This window comes from Hemiscyllium ocellatum, unplaced genomic scaffold (genome assembly GCF_020745735.1).
Source record: "Hemiscyllium ocellatum isolate sHemOce1 unplaced genomic scaffold, sHemOce1.pat.X.cur. scaffold_781_pat_ctg1, whole genome shotgun sequence".
Taxonomy (NCBI): Eukaryota; Metazoa; Chordata; class Chondrichthyes; order Orectolobiformes; family Hemiscylliidae; genus Hemiscyllium; species Hemiscyllium ocellatum.
This window is the reverse complement of record NW_026869232.1, coordinates 149,450-173,618: the sequence shown is the minus strand read 5'-3', so window position 1 is coordinate 173,618 and position 24,169 is coordinate 149,450. Positions and strand designations below refer to the sequence as shown.

The 24,169-nt window shown below is 40.9% G+C and overlaps 1 protein-coding gene across 1 annotated transcript in view; it reads left to right on the top strand.

Moving 5' to 3' along the window:
• The first annotated feature begins 5,256 nt into the window (after positions 1 to 5,256).
• The window catches only part of LOC132814276 (sodium- and chloride-dependent neutral and basic amino acid transporter B(0+)-like), a 31,377-nt gene continuing 12,464 nt past the window's right edge, over positions 5,257 to 24,169 (top strand). Inside the window, exons 1-4 of the mRNA XM_060823462.1 lie at positions 5,257 to 5,322; positions 14,505 to 14,645; positions 16,528 to 16,756; positions 18,510 to 18,635. Coding sequence (XP_060679445.1) covers positions 5,257 to 5,322; positions 14,505 to 14,645; positions 16,528 to 16,756; positions 18,510 to 18,635 — 562 coding nt within the window. The remainder of the gene's footprint in view (positions 5,323 to 14,504; positions 14,646 to 16,527; positions 16,757 to 18,509; positions 18,636 to 24,169) is intronic.

Genomic DNA, 24,169 nt, shown 5'->3' with positions numbered 1-24,169 from the left:
CCTTCTTCGTCCCCTTCTGAGGTTTCCTTTTTACGCTGTGATAAGGTCTCCTTATGATCTTCACTGAGATCTATCTCACCCTTTCCACAGGAGGATTTCTCTTTTCCCCAACTTCTATCCCTCATGGATTGAAATTGATGCAGGAAGTCAGACCGTGATTTATGGACCAACTCATAATCATCAGCCACTTCAATTGCTAAGCTTGCCATTTTTAACTCTCTGCTCTGCCAAATGAATTTGCACTATGTCAGGCAGTGAATTTTTAAACTCCTCCAAAATAATTGTCTCTCTAAGGGTATTGTAAGTTTGTTCTATTTTTAAAGCTCGTATCCACCTACCAAAATTACTTTGTTTAATTCTTTCAACCTCAATATAAGTTTGACCAGGGTTCCTCCTTAGATTCTTTAAACGTCTGTAGGCTTTCTGGTACCAATTCATATGCGCTTAAGATTGATTCTTTTCCCTACTCATACTCCCCAGATACCTGCTCTGATAGCGATGTGAATTCCTCACTAGCTCAACACACAAGTTTGGTTTGGATCAACAAAACCCACACACTGACTGGCCATTGCATTTGTTTAGATTCTTTTTCAAATGAAATGACAAGGGCTTCCACATTCTTCTCATTAAATTTAGGCCTTGTTTGAACATACTTAAACAGTTTCTCACTAGGCTTCTGACTGCCAGGGGCTTGCTCATCCTCACTCTCTTCCTCACTAAACCTACCTTCAGCCTGCATCTCCATCCTTTTGTGCTGACTTCCCTTTTTAAGTGTCAATTTCTAAAGTTCAATCTCTTTGCTTTTTCTTTCTCTTCTGCTAGAGTTCTTCATTATCTTTCTTTCTCTGTGGCTAAAGCCCTTAATGTGTTTGTTTTTTCTCTCTCTTCTGATTTTAATTGTAATTCAAACTGTTTCATTTCTGCTGCCCTTTCCTTATCTCTCCCCTCTAACTCAAGCTGCTTCATTTACAATCGAATTCTTGCCATCTCTACAGATCCTGATAGTGTTTCCAGCAAATTTGAATACTGAGCTACTGCTGAATTCATCTCATCTTTCCTCACATTAGGAGGTAAATTCAACCCTAGCTTGTCTATTAATTCCTGCAGTTTGGTCTTATCTGCCTTTTGCAAAACCCCCGAGGTCACTTCTTCCACCTCCAGGACCTCCTTGGTGATTGAAAGAGCCATTGCCATCTGAACACAGTTTAAACCAACCAAATCAACACCCGAAATAAAAGACACTAGCAACTACCACTCGCTGTTTAAATCCCACAAAAAGCCCCCAGTCTGTCATGGACTAGGTCTGACTGTAACTTTGCTATTTGTTTAATGAGGTGTACAGTGGATATTCCTGGAGCACATCAGCTTGGTCAACTGCCAGGTTTTAAACAAACAAAATTTATTTACAAAATTATAAAATGAACTACAAGGAACTGAAAACAGAATACCCGATAACTTATCCTATCCAAACCCTACCTAAGAATGCTGTTCTGAAAATTCCTGCAACAATCCCAGTACACAGATCCCTAAGCACAAACAGCAAACAATGGCACAGGCAGCATACAGTTCAAAATCAGAAGGGCACAACGACAGAGAGAAGGCTTCCAGTTTCCCCCATGACTCTACTCCCTCCCGTACTGAACTGAACAGCTAGAGAGCTGGCCACGTCCCCTTGACAAGACCAAGTTTTCAAAAGGTCTTTCAAGCTTTTGATCTGAAGCAGTATTTGTTCGGGGAAACAACAAGGCCCCAGTGAACCATTCAAAGTTCAGGCACGATGGAGCCTGGCCAATTATCCCCTCTCTAAAAAAAACTCAAGGGCAAACTAACTTGTACCAGACCATTACTGTGACAATTGTTGGGGACTTATAATCCAATCCAATCAAAGTGATCACCCCTTTCTTATTTTTAGTTCATCCATATAGCTAGACAATCACCCAGGAATATTCTGTCTAAGTACAAGTTGAATTCCCTAATCAAAAACATCATTCCCTCACCTGTCTTGTGCACCTTTTTATCCTCCTGATAGCATCAACATGCCAAGCACTAAGCTGCCAATTATCATCCTCCCTCAGCCAAATTTCTGCAAAGGGTATGATATCCCAGTCCCATGTTCCTATCCATACCCTACGTACATCTGCCTTACCTGTCAGTCCTCTTGCGTTGAAATAAATGTGTTTAATTCATTATTTTTCCTCATAGCCCGCCATGCTCTTGCCTGCCTTGTTTATTGAACTTTCTCCCTTTATCTTCTGTATCAGTTCTCAACCTTTTCTCTTTTCTCATTGTTGCTCCCATCCCTGACCCCCATCAAGGTTTAAGAAAGTGCAGTCAGAGAGGAGAAGGGTATTATTAAGCAGGAGAGGGGTCAGAAGGGATTTACCAGGATGTGGCCAGGTATGGAAGGTTTGAGTTATAAAGAAAGGCTGAAACGTTTTTTCACTGGAGCGTAGGAGGTTGAGAGGTGACCTGATAGAGGTTTATAAAATAATGAGAGGTATAGATAGAGTTGATGGTAGTTGTCTTTTCCTTAAGATGGGGAATTTCAAGACTAGGGGGACATTTTTAAGGAGAAAGTGAGGACTGCAGATGCTGGAGATCAGAGCTGAAAATGTGTTGCTGGAAAAGCGCAGCAGGTCAGGCAGCATTCAAGGAGCAGGAGAGTCGATGTTTCGGGCAATTTTTAAGGTGAGCAGTGAGAAGAGAGAGATTTGAACAAGATATGAGGCAATTTTTTTACACCAAGAGTAGTTTGTGTGTGGACTTCCTGAGAAATGATGGATGTGGGTACAATTACAGCGTTTAAAAGATATTTTGATGGATACGTGAATAGGAAAGGTTTTGAGGGATATGAGCCAAGACCAGGCAGGTGAGACTAACTTAGTTTGGGATTATGTTCAGCATGGACAGGGTAAACCAAAGTGTTTCCATGCTGTATGAATCTATGACTCTGACCAATCAGAAAGAGGCTGGCAAGAAGTCAGGAAAGCTCCAGAGTGCATTGCGATCCGGAACAGATTAGTGTTGGATCACCACATTTATTTCTGGAGAAGGTGGGACATACAAGTGTTCTGGTTTTCTGAAGGTATTGCTGAATGTGATGGTGGGATTTAAAACTAATTTTTGCAGGGGTCTGGGATACTAAATGGAGGTTCAGTAAAGGTTGATGTACTGAAAAGTATTGAAGAACCCACCATTGCAATGCAGAAATACGTGCAAATATATTCAAGTTAGTGCAGAATGGAGTGTGGCAAAGATGGATGGTATTTTTTAATGCAAGGAGTCTTGTGAGTAAGGCAGAGGAGTTGTGCGTGTTTATTAATGTATGAGGATCTAATATCATTGCTATCACAGAGATGGTTGTGGTTGAGGAAAGAACATGATTGTCAGCACAATATTCTGGGTTATAGAATCTTCAGGTGAGATAGGGGAGATGGGTGAGGGTGTAAAAGAGCTGGTGTCACCACATTGATCAGGGAGTCAGTTACTCCAGTAAGCAGGAATAATATCTTAATAACAAACACAAACAATGCTGCAGAACACAGAAGGTTTGGCATAATCAATAGAGAGATGAACAGAGTTAATTAGTTGAGTCCAGTACAAGGCTTCTTCAGAGTTGAAAGTTGTAGTAAAATGGGCCTTTATACTTTTGTCAGAGACAGAGGAGGGTGTAGGGGCCAGAGGACCAGTGCAAAAGACAGGGGGCAGCAGCAGCAAGAGAGAACAGCTCCTTCGGGTGATTGATGGCGGTTGCAGCTGCCATGGTGATCGGTCTTCCTGTGTTTTTTTTTGTTTCTGCATGGGAGTCGGTTGGGGCAGGGCCCCATGCAGTCCCAGATCCTTGGCTGGCTCTGGCTCTAGCACTGAGGTCACAGATGAGGCCTGAGCCAGGATCCCGATGACTGGTGGCAGCTTCGCAGGGAGAGCAGTAGGTAGGAGATCAGGCCCATGGCTCCAGCTCAGACATAGAGGCTTGTGGGAGACATGGCAATGGCAGGGGTGGGTCCATAATTAAGAACTCAGAGCCCAATGACAAGACCCTGGAGCCCGTTACAAAGACCCTGGCTGATGTTAAGCAGTGAATGGAGGAGGAGCGGAGGGTATTAAGAAGAAGAGGGAAAGATGAACTCAAAAGCAGTAAAATTTTGCATTAAACTCAGTCTTTCAAGATGACGCTGAATGTGGTGACACATTGCATTTTGTACAAGAGAATACACTTTTTGTTGTATTTTTATATGCAATCATCACTCTTCCAAACCCACTGGTGTTTGTGATTCAGCCAAAAGATCATGCACCTAGCAAAGCTTCTAATGATCCAGCCAGATGGCTAAGCTGATCAGTAAATAACATTTGAAAGCAATGGAAGTTTTTCAGTAATTAGCTCTGGATCTCACACTGAGAGAGCCCTATCTAATCATACAATTCAGAATATTGCTTTCCCCTATCAATAACCTACTCCAATACAGATGAAGACTTTTGAATATTAATGTGCTGCTCTTTCAATTGGTGACTTGCTGATAGTCAGAGGCAACAGTGTAGGAACCATACTATTTAATAGTTACTTAACTTTTCCAACTATAGAACTATTACACCTCACTTTAGTAAGCATAGTTATAATTTAGGCGATAACATTTCATGATGGAATGCTAAGAAAGCAATACAGATTTACTTCTCTCTTATAATCTTCTAACTTTAAACATTTGGTTAGAGGTGAGACTGCCAGATCAATGGACAAGCAATCATGTTTTTCCCAAATCCATGTACATTTCATCTTATATAGGGATTTCAAAACTGCAGCCACACATTCAAAACTAATTAAAATTTCATTACGTAAAATGAACTCGGGTAGCAGGGGATGACAATTATATTTCTAATATGGGAGAAGACCCGTTCATTTTTAGAAGAAATCTTAGATAGCTTTTCTTTGGCTGAAGTTCAACTTGGTTTGGATTCACTTGGAAGCTATTCCTTTTAAAACCAGCGCTTTGCCCAAACCCTGAGGACAGGGAATGAATGCCCTTTGATCGTAACTGTTCTGAAAACAAATCATTTAACTCAATAGAAATGTTTAGTGTGGAAATTGAATGATTAGCTCAGTAGAGTTACACCTGTTATGAAACACAGTAAGAGGCTGACTTCTGACTCAACAAGAATAATCCATTCATGAGAAGTTGAAGGACTTTTGGCCAAAAGGAGTTTCCTCATTTTACTTCCAATTCTTGTGCAAGTGGAAGAATAGTTCATTGATGTCTGAAAATGGACCGAAGGCATTTATTTCGGTTCTTACTGAATGACAATCGGCCAAACCCTCCACAGGATACGGTGAGTATTTCAACAAAACAAAACAGTAAAAATCCATGTAAGACAATTTCAGATACTATTGATTTGTAGATTTTGGTCGTTGTGAATTGTAGACTCTCTGTGGACATCTGGCTGTTTCTAACCTGACAGACATTGCTGCTAAATAGAGAACTGCACCATTTTCCGATAGTTGTGGGAGTGGTGACTATACATTTCACTTGAGATCGAGTCTGAGAAAGATTAATGTCTGAGCTTGCCATTTCAGTTCTTTCTCCCAGGATACCGCCAATGAACATGGTGCTGTGGGTGATGAGAATGTGGAACGGGGTAACTGGTCTTCGAAGACTGATTACCTGCTCTCAATGATTGGTAATGCAGTGGGTTTTGGGAATGTTTGGAGATTTCCTTACCTGGCTTACAAAAATGGAGGAGGTATGGTAGAGAAATTAAAAATATCGGAGAGTAAGAAAGGCAGAACTAAATGGATCGATTTGTTGACTTATACTGAAAATTGTAGTTCAGTAAATAACAAATGTTTATTGCACTAAAAATGATATAGTAAATAATGCAGAGTTAAACAATTTCAATGTGAACTGGTAAATTCAATCCCACAGCTAACAAGTTTGACTACTATTTTCTGATGAAGAGAGAGATATGTCAAGGTAATAGTTTAAAATTAGCAATGTGATGCATCAAATATATGCTATTGATAAACCAAAGTAAATGGTTCATTTATTAATTTGCAATGTATTTTCAATTGATATTGTTTAGAATGCATGAGCCATCCACATCAGATATATTTACTGCACAATGTGTGAAATCCTCAGAATAGCAGGCTCCTCAGTCAGGCCCTGTGTTCAGGTTTGTACATTATCATCAAAACTGCTCAAATCAGGGCTCTTCACAACCCACACCATTGGGTTGATGGAAACCAAGCGCAAATGTATAAGAAATGTTACAACATGACTGTGTAAAGTGACCTGAAAAGATATCTGATTGTGTTAGAGAGTGAAATTCACAAAACGGGAATTTGGACATTCGTAGAGATTTCAGGGTAAATTTTAATCCACCCCACACAGTGTAAGCATGGAGTTTCACTTGAAAATTGAAATCCTTTCCGCTGTTTTCCAGGTGCATTCCTTATTCCCTATTCTGTCATGCTGGCCCTTGTTGGGATACCATTGTTTTTCTTGGAGTGTTCCTTTGGTCAGTTTGCCAGCCTTGGTCCTGTTGCAGTGTGGAGGGCTGTGCCTATATTACAAGGTGAATGTTTATTTTATCGATAAAGTCGCAGCAAATTCGGAAAAGTAATAGTGTTGATTTAATAAATAATAATAAACCTCCCTTATCTGACAAAGGTTAAAGCCAAGCTTGTGAAGTAATGTTGCACTCTGATCTGCCATACACGTTATTAGATGTGGTACATGCTGTCTATTGGTTTTTGGTTCATAGTTTGTCAGGTTTTTTTAATAAAAATGATGAATTGAAACCCAGGATTCGGGACCTAACACAGCAGAGTGACATCACTGGTAAGGCATAAGTTCATTGGTTGATAATAGCTACTAACATGACTATTATTGGCTACTTTCAGGTTGAAGGTAAATAAGGGAAATATTTAAGGTTACAAATTAAAAGAACAGATGGAATTTTTTGAAAAAAACTAAATTAAGAACTTTTTAAATAATATCGAGATGTAGGGCTAGACAATATCTTGTTACTGCATGAAATTGGAGTTGATGGACCCTACTGAGGAGCTGAAAATGTGTTGCTGGAAAAGCGCAGCAGGTCAGGCTGCATCCAAGGAGCAGGAGAATCGACGTTTCGGGCATGAGCCCTTCTTCAGGAATGAGAAGAGTGTGCCAAGCAGGCTAAGATAAAAGGTAGGGAGGAGGGACTTGGGGGAGGGCCGTTGGAAGTGCGATAGATGGAAGGAGGTTAAGGTGAGGGTGATAGGTTGGAGTGGGGGTTGGGGCGGAGAGGTCAGGAAGAAGATTGCAGGTTAGGAAGGTGGTGCTGAGTTCGAGGGTTGGGACTGAGACAAGGTGGGGGAGGGGAAATGAGGAAACTGGAGAAGTCTGAGTTCATCCCTTATACGCCACATCGGGTGCAGCGGATGCAGCAAATTATGTGTGTGGAGGTGCAGGTGAATTTGTGGCAGATATGGAAGGATCCCTTGGGGCCTTGAAGGGAAGTAAGGGGGGAGGTGTAGGTGCAAGTTTTGCATTTCTTGCAGTTGCAGGGGAAAGTACTGGGAGTGGAGGTTGGGTTGGTGGGGGGTGTGGACCTGACGAGGGAGTCACGGAGGGAGTGGTCTTTTCGGAACGCTGATAGGGGAGGGGAGGGAAATATATCCCTGGTGGTGGGGTCCGTTTGGAGGTGGCGAAAATGATGACTGATGATATGAGGTTCAATGTGACCACATCTGTGACAAGTGTTGGTTTCTCTTGTGTATGACCTGTCCTTCTTTGTGTGTGGCTGCATCAAGCTGTGTGTAGCTCCTCAGTACACAAACACTAAATCTGACTATGTACTGAGGTTCTACTTGTCCCTGGTGTTGTGAAGGATGGGACTGGTCTTGTTGCTGCAGACTGCTCCAAGGAATTAAACTGTTCCATATCGCCTGTCCTTTGTGAAGAATTTCAAAACACTTTTCACCACAGGTCTATTAGGAAGAGGTCAGTATGTAACATCCTCAAGACCCTGTGGGAAAAGGACAGGTTAGTCAGCAGACTGTCAAAGTCATTTCGCAGAATGCCTCATCGCTAGAATTTTCCAACAAGCACCATGACATCACTTGGCTCATGGTGAGAAGGGCAGTACCTGTGAGATTCTTCTCGTATGCCTGGATTGTCTGCGCCACTGCATGTTGCCTACAAATCGGTTTAAGGAGGGGGAGTTTGTGACTGTCCCACATCTCCTGCTGGAATATGCCTTTGCAAAGAGAGACTGGAGAGAGATGCCACAACTGTGTCACTCGCCCATCTCCACTGACTTGCAGCTGACTGCACTGGACCCGCTGTTAGAGGAGTCACCATTCTTCAGGCGCCATCTCATCACTGCTGGGCCCATCTCAATGCTGCCTCCAATACTGGGTAGACTGTTGGGCCCCACAACCAGGAGTTCCCACTCCGGGCCTCCCGTGATTCCAGCCAGGAGTCTCCTGCTCTGCTGATGCCTTGGTGACACCAGGTGTCCCCGCTCTGGGCCTACTGCGAGCCGGAGTGCCTCATTCCACTGACAGGCCAGTCTGCTGGTGTGCCAAGATTCTCACTCCAGCCACCGTCCTCCAATATGCCAGCACTGGCACCTTAAAGAGTCCATCACCTCCGTCTCCGATTGCTGGAGGAGCAGGGGAATGTCCTTGCTACCATCACTGCCACCTCCAATTACCGGAAGGCTGTCACCACTCCGTGTAAAGCCCGCTCTTGTTGCCTCTGACCAACCCACCAAAGAAACAAGAAATGAGAAGAAAAAAAATCAAGAGAGAGCAGAAATTAAAAGATTTTTAAAACGTAGATGGAAGTGGATGAGCTCTAGATAAGAGTCTGCATGCAGCCCTGCTACACTGTCGCCATCTTGGAAAATTGAGGCTTTGCAGAGCAAAAATGACCCTGATGAGAGTTATGTCCAGGCCTCCCAGCAGCAGTCAGGATATGGGTCAGAAAATAAATCAGGAGGTAGAAAAGGCATGTAAAAAATGATGCACAATTGCAGTAATCATGGGAGTCTTCAATATACAACTGGACGAGGAAAATCAGGTTGGTAGGGGATCCAATAAAAAAGGGATTTGCAGAATGTCTACGAGGTGATTTGTTCGAGCAACTTGTGATAGAGCCCTCCAGGGGACAGGCAATTCTGGATTTGGTGCTGTGTAATGAGGCAAACTCGATTAAGGAGCTTAAGGTGAATGATCCATCGGGGGCAGTGGCCATAATATGATAAAATTCACCCTTCAGTTTGAAATGGAAGAGCAGGAATCTGGTGTAAGATCTTTAAATTGAGTCAATGCAACCAGAAAGCCATGAGGGAGGGGCTGACCTGAGTTGATTGGAAGGGGACCATAACAGGGAGGACGGTAGAGCAGCAATAGCAGGAGTTTCTGGAGGTAGTTTGAGGGGCAAAACAGAAATTCATCCCAAGGAAGAAGAAACATAGTAAAGGGAGGATGAGGCAACCACGACAGACAAGGGAAGTCAGGAATAGCATAAAATCAAAAGGAAAAGCATCCAATGTGGTGAAAATTAGTGGGAAGTCTGGAAATTTGGAGGCAGTTAAAAACTAGCAGAGGATACTTACAAAAGCAATAAGGGGGAAGAAGATGAAATCTGATGATAAGCAGATTGTAATATAAAAGAAGATTGCAAGAGTTGCTTTAGATGCATAAAAGGTCAGAAAGAGGTGAGAGTGGACATTGGACCATTAGAAAATGAGGCTGGGGAAGTAGTAATGGGGAACAAAGAAATGGTGAAGAAAGTGAATAGGGACTTTGCATCAGTCTTCACTGGTGGGAGGCACCATTAGTGTGCCAGGATGTCAAGAGTCAGGAGGCAGAGGTGAGTGTAGGGGCCATTCCTGTGGGGAAGGTGCATCAGGACACTATTCAAAAGAGCCACAACACACTGCAGTACACCAGAACTGCAAAAAGAGGAAGAGGAACACCTATACAAGGTATTCGCCAAAAACGGATACCCACGCAACTTTATCACCAGATGCCTAAGAGATAGACCACGGAACGAGGGCATGCCACAACCAAAAGGACTAGCCACACTACCATACGTCAGGAGCGTCTCAGAACTGACAGCCAGACTACTGCGACCCTTAGGACTCATAACAGCACACAAGCCAACTTCCACACTCAGACAACAACTCACTAGAACAAAGGACCCAATAGCCAGCACGAGCCAAACCAACGTAGTTTACAAAATACCATGCAAGGACTGCACAAAACACTATATAGGACAAACAGGAAGACAGCTAACAATCCGCATCCATGAACATCAGCTAGCCACAAAACGACACGACCAGCTATCCCTAGTAGCCATACACTCAGACAACCAGGAACATGAGTTTGACTGGGAAAACACTACCATCATAGGACAAGCCAGACAGAGAACAGCCAGGGAATTCCTAGAGGTATGGCATTCATCCACAAACTCCATTAACAGACACATAGACCTGGACCCCATATACAAACCACTACAGCTGAAACTGACACCCGGAAGCGGCAAGAACAAACCACTATAAATACCGGAAGAAACAGCAAAGCAGCGCTTCACAGGAGGCTCCAATAGCACTGATGATGTTCCCTAGCCAGGGAACGAAATGTTTGCAGCAAAAACTTCCAGTTCGGCGAACAGAACCACAACAACGGACACCCGAGCTACAAATCTTCAACCAGACTTTAAACTTTGACAATATTTATAAAGCAAAACACTTTTCTTTGTTTTCTTGCTCTTCAAGGATAATATTCATGACCAGAATGCTTAAACATGAAATGGTTAGAATCATGTGTGACTGATGTTCATTTCTCTGCTTTTAATTGTAATAAGTTATTATTTTAACACACAGTCCTGAGACTGGATTTAGATTAACTGTCTGGAGGTAGATACCATGTGTAGTAAGATGAAGGATCTGAATTCATTGGAAGACATAGTGACTAAACCAGATAGGTTTCACAGTGCATTGTGAAGCAGTCAGTGAAACATTGTCAGAAACTCTTTCACATCAAATCAGCTCTGCAGGGAATCTCATCAACTTGTTTGAACAAAGCTTTACATTGAAAAATATCAATACACACGAGGGAAAAAAAGTCATACAGAATATCAAACTTCAAATTTATTTCTGAGTGCAAGAATCAAAGCTTCTATAAATCAAAAATTAATTTAGATATTACACAACTCTGTCTGTTAGATACATTGATGCACTATGTCTAAAAACATCTGTGTGTAATAAAGAGTGTCCTAACTTACTACATGTTTTTGTTCTTATTTTCTGTAGTAAAGTAGTTTTACGCCGTTCCAGTTCAATGGATGAGACTGGGGAGGTAATCTGGTATTTAGCCCTCTGTCTGCTTCTTGCCTGGCTAATAGTTGGGGCAGCATTATCAAAAGGAATCAAATCTTCAGGAAAGATAAATGATTGGTGATAAATAGAGTTAAAACTCGTGACAAAGTAACAGTAAAGCTAGAAACGATAAATAATTTGTGAAGTGTCTGGTTTATCTCCCAGGTGATGTTAACAGTGTCTCTATGGGAAATGGGAGATTCATAATTCATCAACACTTCAGGCCTGAGGGAGATCTGAAGGACATTCTCCTGAGGGAAAGAACAGCAACTTCCCCAAACCCCTGCAATGTGTCCCTCATTCTAGGGGTTCACTCACTGACACTGGAATTCTGGGTGAATTTCCAATTGCTGTGGAAGGCTGAGGAAGGATCGGGGGTTGGGGGGGATGGGGGGGGTGGGTAGTGGTGGTGGTGATGGGGAAGGATTGAACACGATAGGATCAGGATTTTATTTGAGTGAAATGAGATTTTTCTGGACATGAGGATGGGACTGAGACCTGAGGAACAATCATTAGGTAAAAACAATAAAATGCTGGTAATGCTCAACAGCTTATGAAGCACCTGTCAAGACAAACCAAGCTAATCTTTCACTTCCATGGACTTTCATCTGACCGAGAGAAATAAATAGCAATTTAAGAGGTTTCTTAAGACAATGGACATGGGGAATATGGTTCGGTGAATAAAAGGAAGATTCTGTGATAGGTTGGAGGACAACAGAGGTTAACTAACAAAGCTCTGACCTTCATCCCCGTTGTATTGTTGGATAGGTTCCAAACCAAAGAGCAAATGTAATTTTAAGGCTGTTAGAAGAATCACAACATGTGACATTCCAGTGTAATGTGCCTTTAGTAGTTATTAATGTTGAAGGAATATGTTGTAACAGCTGTGGGTGGAATCTGTTAGTGACATGAGCAGCCTTTGCTAAGGTGAGATTTAATGCAGAATCAGGTGAGAAATCTCATAAGGTCCAACTTGACGTCAGGAACAACTTGCTGTGTCTTTTATGTACCTACCCAGTGAGGAGGTGAGCTTCTTGGGTAAGAATTACCTTTGAGTAAAAAGTGAGGGGTGGTGCCAGTGTAGTTTTGCGGAAGATGGACTGTTCCACATATCCTACGAAGGGACAAGCAAAACTGGGTCCCATGTGGGTGCCCATGGCAACTCCTTTAGTTTGGAGGAAGTGTGAGGATTGGAAAGAGAAGTTATTCAGGGTGTGGACCAGTTCAGTCAGTCGAAGGAGGGTGTCAGTGGAAGGTTACTGGTTGGTGCGGCGGGAAAGGAAGAAGCGGAGGGCTTTGAGTCCTTCGTGATGGGGGATGGAAGTGTACAGGGACTGGATGTCCATCGTGAAGATAAGGATCGTGAAGATAAGATTTCTCCAGTTTCCTCATTTCCCCTCCCCCCACCTTGTCTCAGTCAATTCCCTCGAACTCAGCACCGCCCTCCTAACCTGCAATCTTCTTCCTGACCTCTCCGCCCCCACCCCACTCCGGCCTATCACCCTCACCTTGATCTCCTTCCACCTATCACATCTCCATCGCCCCAAGTCCCTCCTCCCTACCTTTTATCTTAGCCTGCCTGGCACACTCTCCTCATTCCTGATGAAGGGCTCTGGCCCGAAACGTTGAATTTCCTGTTCCTTGGATGCTGCCTGACCTGCTGTGCTTTAAGCAGCAACACATTTTCACCTAAGAATTACCTTTAACTGATTCTTTTCATTGTGTAATTTCTGTTATTATGTCTGAAGACCTGTGTCCCCTTAAGAAGGGTTCGAGATCGGTCAAAGGAATCGACAAATGCGGTCTATTCAAAAAACAAGGGTCATTAGTTGATTCAGTTAAGGTACCTTGATGCAATTCTATCCAGCAACACAGAGATTGAAGCTTCTGTGTTCTGGGGAAAAGTTGCGCAATTACATTTGAAAATTACACATTATTTACGTGTTTTTAAAGAAATAGTACAGTCTTAATTGCAAGAAAGACCAATCACATATGATTTACAGCGAATTAATCTAATGATATTTTCTGGGAAAGGGTTCTTAACTACAAAAATAATGTCCAATCAATTGTAATATGGTGATATGATTGAAGACAGGCTAATCCAATGGTATTTCCTTTAAGAAGGATATCTAATTTACGTAAATTGTCATGCCATGTATTAGTTCAACGTTTGTTCAAATGATCAATTAATGTATCAGTGTTTATCTTATGAAAACTCTATTGTCCTTATCTTTCAACTGCAAGTTAGTTCTGCAAATCAGCAGTATGTTCAGCAGTATGATTCACAGGCCATTTTATAGTATTCTTTTAAATCGAGAAACCATTTTGTTGTAATAAAAATCTTCATATTTTGTTGCCTAAATTCAAATTTGAGATCCTCATGTCTATAGGTTTAGCAGTGTTTAAATAAGCACATTATAACAAGGTATCACAAAACAAAGTCTCAACATGCAAACCCTGTGAACTAGATGAAAACGCTATCCTTGCGTACATCCTCCATGTTACTATTCCTCTTCAGTTTGTCATCTGTTCCCTTTGATGCATTGATGAGAATCCATTTAATTTGCCATTTGGTTGGATAATATTGTCTTTATTCCAAGGTGAATGATGTATAAAAGTAGGCAAAACTTGCTACAAAGGTACAGCAGCTACTGTTTTGGTCTCCTTAGTTAGGGGGTATATTTGTATTGGAGAAAGTTCAGGGAACATCTTTGTATTAATTCTTTTGAAAATATAAGTTTGAGCCTGTACTCACAGGAATTTAGGAGACCAAGAAATGATCTTCAAAGATTTCGAAAGGTCTTAGAAAGCTTGACCTTCTCAGAGAATCTCGAACGGGGAGCACAGTTACAAAATAAGGTTCTCCAAATGAGGTAGAGATGAAGTGGAATTTTTAATCTTTCAAATACTCTTCCTCCGAAAGCAGTAGAGGTCAGTTCATTGCATATATTCAAGGCAGGGTTTGACAAATTGTTGATGTACAAGAGAGTCAAAGGTTCTGGAGAGGGCAAGTGTCAGGGTGATCAGGCAGAATCTTATTGCATGGTGGGGCCACATGGCCTTGTATTGCTTCAAGGTTTTATTTTCTTCTGTTGTACCAGTAATACAGGAAAATCTAACAAGGTGCTCTCCGTGCTCAGGTGGTTTATTTCACTGCGACATTCCCTTACGTGGTTCTGACCATACTCCTGATCCGAGGGGTTACCCTGGAGGGAGCTTCTAAAGGAATTGAATTCTACATCGGAAGCCAGTCAGACTTCTCCAGACTGGCTGATGATGAGGTAAATACAGCAATATGAATGATTGAGTCTCATTAGTATTTTTAGTTGAATCGATTCGTGCCTCAGCACATTTACTTTGTTAGCTTGTCATCATTGATTTAAACTGAAAATGTGTTGCTGAAAAAGTGCAGCAGGTCAGGCAGCATCCAAGGAGCAGGAGAATTGACGTTCCTGAAGAAGGGCTCATGCCCGAATCGTCGATTCTCCTGCTCGTTGGATGCTGCCTGACCTGCTGCACTTTTCCAGCAACACATTTTCAGCTCTGATCTGCAGCATCTGCAGTCCTCACTTTCATCATTGATTTAAAATCAATGTATTGCTTTTGAGTCCTTAATTCAATTCTTGGAAATTTTTAACAAAGCTTGTGATGAATTCAAAGAGTCAGTTTAAGGTCTATATCATCCTGCCATTAACAGGAAAGAAGGTCAGGGCATCAGCTATGATGGACGAGAGGATCGAAATTGATGAGGAATTATGATAGGGATTGGGATGCAATAGAATTCTTCCTTCATGCCTCCTCCTTTCTGAAATCTTGGAAATGATTCAGGAGTTTCAGGGAAAATACCTCATTGACCTACAAAGCAAATACTGACCCACATTTTGCTGTATCAGGGCAATAGAAAGAGCCACTCTTGATGAGCCTTGTCCTTATCCATTCTATGTCAATGATATTTGGTGCTGCAAGTACCTGGAAGTGGGAGATGGAAATGAAAGAACATTGTCAATATCTGAAATCTACATTGGAGTGAACATTGGAAAGCAACTGATTATATCTTGAACCAGTCAGAGTATCGTACTTGGAATATAACAGTGCAAGGACTGAGACAGAAAAGGAAGTGTAAGTTTGAGTGGGTGACTTCCAAGCTGTGATTCCATTCTTCCAGTAGGTAGTTTAAGTGCCAGGAATTGTGACTGGCAGTAAGTAAATGCTTGGCATGTCATTAAAAGGCTGTTTCAATGTCATGTTTCTTGAAACAAATCTCCAAGGTGATTCAGTCAACAGCATAAGGACAGAAACATCATGGAGCCCAGTGAATGCAAATAGGCAGACTAGGCAATACCACATTTGTGAAGCTGACAGTGTCCTCATGCATACTGGATAATGATGGCTGGAATTTTGTATTCAGTCCAAAGATACAGCAGTCTTTGTGAATAGACAATGGTGAACACTATTTATTGTTTAATTTTTCTGACAGGAATTGGATTTTGATTTCCATTTAAATCATTTAACCATTGTTTACATAATCCTTGAAATTACAGTGTAATTTTACTGGTTCCTGTTGATATTAAGCTACTGTGATATTATTACAATATGAAAGTGATCATTATCTATGGTAAAAGGTGTTCTTTGTTGTTACTTTCACGAAAAGAATGGAATTAACTATGGTCAGTACAATACTGCAAGTGAGTCAGTCACTGAAAACCATGGCTGGTGAAAGAGTATACAGTCACGTCTTCGATAGTGCAATAGTCACGTTCCGTGTGACCCTGCGCTATGCAAGAATCACGCAATACAAGGAGCACTTACAGTGTTGCCGATGTAATCATGTTCTAGCCAACATACTTCTTGAATTTTTGCGCTTCAGAAAAGCGTCCCCAATCGTCAATCACGGTACAGGTAATTTGTGTTAATGAAACGTGCATTATACCAGAAAGACCTGTGTCAGATATCCCAGAGGAAATTTAACTGTAAATAATCGACAGTAGTGATGACTGTTCTGTTTAAGAAGAGTTACTGTTGACCAGAGGGAGCTACTTTGCTCAGTTCACCATGGATTAACCACACGGGTTCTCATTATCTTCACAATTAATGTTGTTAATCTGTTGTACATGTTTGTGTTTCATTTCCCTCCAGACATCTATTCTATTTTGTATTTACCAGGTCTGGAAAGATGCTGCAACTCAAATTTTCTTTTCTATCTCAGTGGGTTGGGGCACTTTAGTAGCATTGTCGTCTTACAACAAGTTCCACAATAACTGCTACAGAGATACCATCATTGTCTGTGTTGTTAATTGTGCTACGAGTGTATTTGCTGGATTTGTCATCTTCTCCATCCTGGGACACATGGCTCACATACAAGATAAGCCCGTTTCAGAGGTTGCCCAGTCAGGTAAACTAGAGCTGTTAAAATTGTCAAGGGTCAGACAGCTTTAATGTTCTCTCTGAAGTGATTCAACCCAACATTCCAGTGATTCCAGTGTCCGGACACAATAATCAATCCTCAGATCCAAACTGATAACCGGGCTCTGAAGACACATTGCCATGATGTTTGGTTTATACTGGACAGGGATTGGAGCTGAATAATGCAATGGTATGCCCAGGGTTGAACCCTAGCTCTTAAAAGTGAGCTTTTGAAATAATCACAGAATAGTAAATCTCAAAAGCACTCAGTTAACATTATAATTCACTGTAAGATTTGTTATTTACCTTAGAATTACATTTCATATGAGCCACATTTTATATTTAAGAAGAAAATTTTGAATGAATTCCATAATATTGTGCTTTTAGGTGAATCAGATACACTTTGTATTTATTGATGATTAGTTATTATGTGCTCAAATATTCAATTTGACAGTAGTACATTTTTAAAAATGTTTAATATAAAGAGCAAGAGACATGGAAATGTTCTGTGCTAAGCCACTTGTATCGGTTGATGATGCTGTGATAAGTAATTAATGAACAGGTAAAGTTACAATAAAACACAGTTCACACATTCTGATTACTCCAGTAGCCTGAGCACTGAGTGGTTTGACAGCCTGAATGGAGGCAGGAACATAGGAACAGGGGTAGGCCACTCAGTCTGAGTAGTTTGCCTCACTACTCCATGTAATAATGAAGGATCAAACATTTCAATGTTTTTTACTCATTCCATTCCCTGACCTTGTACACCACTGAGAATCAGAAATATATCAATCTCAACTTTAAATCTACTCAAATCTTGACCTCCACAGCCCTCTGTGCTGGACAATTCCAATGTTTCACAACACTCTGAATAAACTAATTTCTTGTCAGCTTGGCCCTCAGTGGCATTCCCCCTTAGTTTTAAATTATGGCCGCTGGTTTTAGATTCTGCAGACAGAGGAAATAACTTACCTGCAGCTACTCTGTTGTTCTCTTTAACTACGTTGTAAGTTTCAATGCAATTGCCTCTCATTCTACGAAACTCTAGAGAATAAGGCCCAGTTTTCCCAATCTTTCTTCATAGGACAATTCTACCATTCCAGGAGCAAGTCTGCTGAACATTTGTTGCCCTCCCTCTATGCAATGACATTTTTCCTGAGAAAAAGTGACCAAACTGTGCACAGTTTCCAGATGTGGCCTAATCAAGCTGCTATACAACTGAAACAAGACTTCACTATCCCTGTACTCAAATCCTCTTGCAATAAAGGATGACATTCCATGAGGCTTCCTAATAGCTTGCTGCACACACATGTTAACCCTCAGTGACTTAGCACCAAGGAGACTGAGGTCTCTTTGTACAACTATTTAAGAAACACTCTAAATTATCTGTTCAATTATTTCTCCCCATTCCCTACTCTCCAACATTATTCCCTGCTTTAAAATGCCAGTTTCACCAATATATCAGAGAGATTCTTTTTTTGCTTAGATTGCAAATGTCACTCTGAACTCAGTGTTCATTGCTTCTAAATATTATAATTTCTGAATTGAAAGTGATTAATATTACAAATATATAATAACTAATGTTTTTTATTGTAAACACATATCCGCACAACTTTGGTGACATGAATAGTTTTGCAAATGGTGGCTAATATTGGCAACTGTAATAAATGAAATGAAATGAATGTCAACAACAAGTTAATAGCAACGTTCATTATGTCATTTCAATTCTATTCACTGTTCAGGTTTCGGTTTGGTCTTCATTGCCTACCCAGAGGCCCTTGCACAGTTACCGTGGGCACCATTATGGTCTGTTTCATTTTTCTTCATGCTGCTCACTCTGGGAGTTGACACACAGTTTGCAGGTTTAGGTAAAAATGGCATTGCATCACTTAAAAAAATCATTTCTTTTGAAGAAATTATGACAGTGTTGGGCAAAAAAGTGCTGTTGGTGATGTTAGTGGACAAACGCACAACATTTCTTTGTAGCAATTGTTCCCTCATTGTCTGAAAGAAGAATGCAGCTATTTGTCTTAAATGATTAGCACCTGCATCATAATAAAAATTGGGGAAAAGTTGCATCGGCATCCAAATGATTTCACAATACAATTTGCACTAACAGCGATGGTGAGGGAAGGCATCATAGAAGATCAAAATGTGAGTTGGAGTAAATGAGAGAGATGAGGTTCAGTGTTATTAGGAATTAGTAAGTGAGGATGGAGAGTGTATGAGCAAATATTAAAAGAGAAAGACAAACCAGTAGAACTTATTAGCAAAAGCATGCAGCATTCAGAGTTAAGTTGATGAGCTGACAATACAAATAGAGACCAGTCACACCACCTGGTGAAGATTATTGAAATGTGGTTGCAGGAAGATCAGTACTGGGAGTGAAATGTCCTAGGGTAATGAGTATTCCAAAGGGATAGGCAAGTAGGAATAGGAGGTGGAGCTGTTTTATTGGTTAAGGGAGATATCAAGGTGCATTAAGAAAAGATATTGGCACTACGAACCAAGATGTTGGATCAATCTGAGTGGATATAAAAGGCAAGGGAAGAAACCCCTTGGTAGGAATAATTTACAGACTCTCAAACAGTACTTCCAAAGTAGGGCTGAGTATAAATGAGGCAGTAATGAGGGCTTATGAGCCAGCCACAACAGAAATTATGGGTGATTTGTACATAGATATTGATTGGATTCATCAACTTGGCAAGGGTAGTATTGAAGGAAGATTCATAGAGTGTCTGAGGGATTATTTCTGATGGCAACGTGTCATGAAATCAACTGGCTACTTCACATTTGGTATTGTGTAATGAGGAAGGATTGGTAAATGATCATGTAGTTAAGGATCATCTTGGAAGGCGTGATCACAACCTTCTATAGTTTCAAATTCAGATGGCAAGAGTGAAGACAGAGTCGTATACAGGAGTTTTAATGTTGGCCAAAAGTCATTATACAGGCCTGAGAAAGCAGTTGGCCCTGAGGGACTCAGGAAAAATATTAAAGGAGCAGGACATTTGAAAAATGGTGGCAAATGCTCAATGAGTTACTAAATACCTGTCAATTAAAGTATATTCCTGAGAGGAAAAGGAATTATAGAAAGGTAAAAGATAATCCATGGCTTACCAAGGAGGTCGAGGATAACATAAAGACAAAAACTAGGGCATATCATACTGCAAATGTTTGAGACACTCTGGAGAATCAGGAGATCAATAAAAGGAAACTAGCAAAAACCATAAGCTCTGACACCAAAAGCTTCTATAAGTATATAAAAAGGAAGAGAGTAGTGAAAGTAAATGGTGGCCCTTTAGAGGGTGGAAATGGTGAGGTAATTATGGGAAACTCAGAAATGGCAGAGGCACTAAACCAGTATTTTGTGTCTTTCTGCAGTGGAAGATTATAATTTCTTCCCAAAATCTGCAGTTACTATAGAGGAACTTGGTGAAATTACTAGGGAAAAGGTATTAAGTAAACTGATGGAATTAAAGGCAGATTAGTCCCCAGGACCTGATGACCTGCACCCTAAGGCAGCAGAGATAGTGGATATATTAGTTACTACATTCCAAAATTTCCTCGATTCTGGAAAGGTGCCAGTGATATGGAAACACTTTAATGTGAAGCCTATATTTGAAAAAAGAGATCGGCAAAATGTGGAAAATTGTAGATCAATTAGTTTGACCTCAGTCATGAGGAAGTTGCTGGAGTCAATAATAAGGGAGAGAACTGACCACTTGGAACAACAAAGCTCAATTCCCCAGTGGCAGCATGGTTTCATACAGGACAAGTTGAACTTGACAAAATTGTTGGAATTTCTGAGGATGTAACTTTCAAGTTGGATAATGGGGACACAGTGGATGTGTTATATCTACACCTCTAGAAGACATTGATAAGGTGCTGCATTAAGACTGATACAAAAGGTTAGACCGGAGGGTGTTTGGGGTAGAGTATTGGTTCGGATAGAGGATTGGTTGACTGACAGAAAGCAGAGGGGTGGGATAAATGGGTCCTTGTGGCAAACTGTAACTATTGGGGTATCATAGGGTTCAATCCTCTGACATCAACTGTTGACAATCTATATCAATGAGCTGCCGAAAGGGACAGAATGTAACAAAACAAAATTCACAGCTAGAGAATGAACTAGATTGAAGATTTGTAGCTCGGGTATCCGTTGTCGTGGTTCTGCTCGCCGAGCTGGAAGTTTTTGCTGCAAACGTTTCGTTCCCTGGCTAGGGAACATCATCAGTGCTGTTGGAGCCTCGTGCGAAGCGCTGCTTTGATGTTTCTTCCGGTATTTATATTGGTTTGTTCTTGCCACTTCCGGGTGTCAGTTTCACTGTCAGTTTCAAGAACAAACCAATATAAAAACCGGAAGAAACATCAAAGCAGCGCTTCACACGAGGCACCAACAGCACTGATGATGTTCCCTAGCCAGGGAACGAAATGTTTGCAGCAAAAACTTCCAGCTCGGCGAGCAGAACCACGACAACAGATACCCGAGCTACACTGAAACTGACACCCGGAAGCGGCAAGAACAAACCAATATAAATACGGAAGAAACATCAAAGCAGCGCTTCACACGAGGCTCCAACAGCACTGATGATGTTCCCTAGCCAGGGAACGAAACATTTGCAGCAAAAACTTCCAGCTCGGTGAACAGAACCACAACAATGAACTAGAATCTGGCAGATGGAATTTAACGTGGATAGGTACGAGGTTACATATTTTGGCAAGAATAATGAAAGAGCAAATTATTAATTAAATCAGAAGCAGATTCAAAGTGCCTCAGTGTAGAGGGATCTGGGTGTCCTTGTGTATGAATCACAGAAAGTGGGGATGTAGGGGCTGCATCTAATAAGAAAGGCAAGTGGAATCTTGACATTTATTGCAAAAGAACTGGTTTATAAAAGTAATGTTGTCACAATTGTATGAGATGATGTTGAGACCATACTTGGAGTATTGTATCCAGTTCTGGTTTCTTTACTTGAGGAAGAATGTGGTGGCATTAAAAGCAGTTCCGAGGAGGTTCTCCAGGTTGATTCAAGGGATGAAAGGGCTGTCATATGAGGAACAAGTGAATACGTTGGACTTGTACTCGCTGGAGATCAGAAGAATGAGGGATGATCTGATTGACACACATAAAATGCTCAAGGGGATTGATAAGGTAGATGTGGAACAGATATTCCTCCTTGTCGGACAGTCTTGAACAAGAGGTCATAGATATAGTCTGAGAGGAAGTAGGTTCAAAACTGGGGTGAGGAGAAACTATTTCTCTGACAGGGTTGTGAATCTGTGGATCTCACTGCCCCAGAGTGCAGAAGAGGCAGAATCAATCAACAAATTCAAGAAAGAAATAGATATGTTTTGATGAAAAATGGGACAAAGGGCTGTGGGAAACAGGCAGGAATTGCGACCACAATAAGAACAGCCATGAATGTGACAAATGGTAGAGTGGGTTTGAAGGGCTGAATTGTCCACTCGCTCCTAATTTCTATGTTCCTCTGCCCAATAGCTATTATGGTGATTTTCAATCTCAGATGTTAATGTTCTATATCTTTTCTTTGCTCTCATGCCGAGAATTTATCTTTTCGTTGAGGCAGATCTTGCTGTTCAAGAAATGGGGATTTTTATTTACCTGCCTTACAGGGAGCAGGATGGTCAGCAAACTTATTCACTCATGTTGAAACTCACTCATGTTGAAACTCACTCATGTTGAAACACCCTACGTGATATTTGAGGATAACGATGATGCAGTTTTCCTCTGCATCAGAGCAACAGGAAAAATACAATTGGGAGAAAAATACATATCTCAGAGACAGAAAAATGGATGCAGAAACCTTTTACTCCAGGGCTTTGGTGTGTCCAGTGGTGTTTTGTCCTGTCATTGTGCAAGTTATTAATTAATGTCTTCATTTGACATTTTCTTCCATTAGAAACAGTTATGACAGCCCTGCAAGACCAGTTCCCTACATTGGTCCAATCAAAGCGCCTTCTTCTGACAGCTGGTGTTTGTTCGTTATTTTATCTGCTTGGCCTTCTATGTGTGACACAGGTAGGTTGTATTTCAGTGATATCAGCTGTTTTCACATGTACTCAGTAACTGTAAAAGGTGATCAAATTCACAGGATGAAAAAATAAAGAAGACATTAGTGTTCTGGTCCTTTCTTTTTGCAGTTGTTTAATGTTGTGCAGTGATCATGTCTTATTGATATCTTGCTGTGATTCTGAGTTTATTCTCAGATAATCCACTCTTACAATAGGACTGGGAAACAGGAGCACGGTTCAGTTTATTATGTCATAAAATTGCTCAGCAGACACATTCGTTATCGCGGTTAGTTGTTACAGGGAAGCATAGCTGCTCTCCCTTCGCAATATGTACTGCACACTGAACGAGTCTATAGCTGTCAGTGATATGTATTATATCAAGGTTATATGCTCATCAGCATGTTCTTCTTAAAATGATATTACTATATTCCTATAACATACATGAATGAAAATAAATATATCTCAGACTGGTTGTGAGAACTATCACTCCAAAAATAGGTCACTGTGCTTAGGAGTTTAAGAATTGAACTGTTTAAGACTTTAAGTGGTTGTACAATGAATCAATAATTTAATAATCCTTCCAGATCTCATGATCTTCTTTCTGTCCTGTGATCTAGATTTATCAACTGACTGTTCTTGGCTCACTGATATTTTGGTGACTTTCCTTTTGTTAAAGAGGAGATTATTTTCATGGTTGCGTTCAACATTTTCATTCCCTGAGTTTACCTCTGGTGGTGTTCTGTGAACAGTCAGAATGCTCAATGTTAGAATGTTGTACAATTCCCCAAATTATTTTCTATTCCTCTTTCTCATTGTTCCATTAGATATTGTGACTCCTTGGGTTTAAGGCTCACTGCACTTTCTGAGTACTTCTGTGGGTGACCATGTTCCCTGGATGGGATGTATGATTCAAACCTTTTACCACTCTCACAAACTAGATAATTCCACACCCAGATGTCAAATGAGTGCTGTTTTTATTCTGCCTGAATGTTCAAGATGTTTATCCCATATTTACAGGAAATTGGACTGTTCATGACTTGGCAAATGTGTCCTGACTTGCTTTTTAATGTGATTGTTGCTGGTAATAGAAAGCCCATACCTAGACGTATTGTTATGAAGTGTGACATGGCAATATGGAGATGGTGTCCAGTTGCTCATTTCATGACGGATGACTGAATAGTATGAACCATTTCATTCAGCAAAAATATTGGGTCTGGGATAATGTGGTGAGGTTGTCACATGATGTAGACCCCATGTAGTACACATCCAAGGTATCCTAGGTCCATAAAATATTTATCAGTGCAGTATGATCCAATTTCAGATATTTTCTCCAGGTACACAATGCACTTTATACTTATAGTGATTA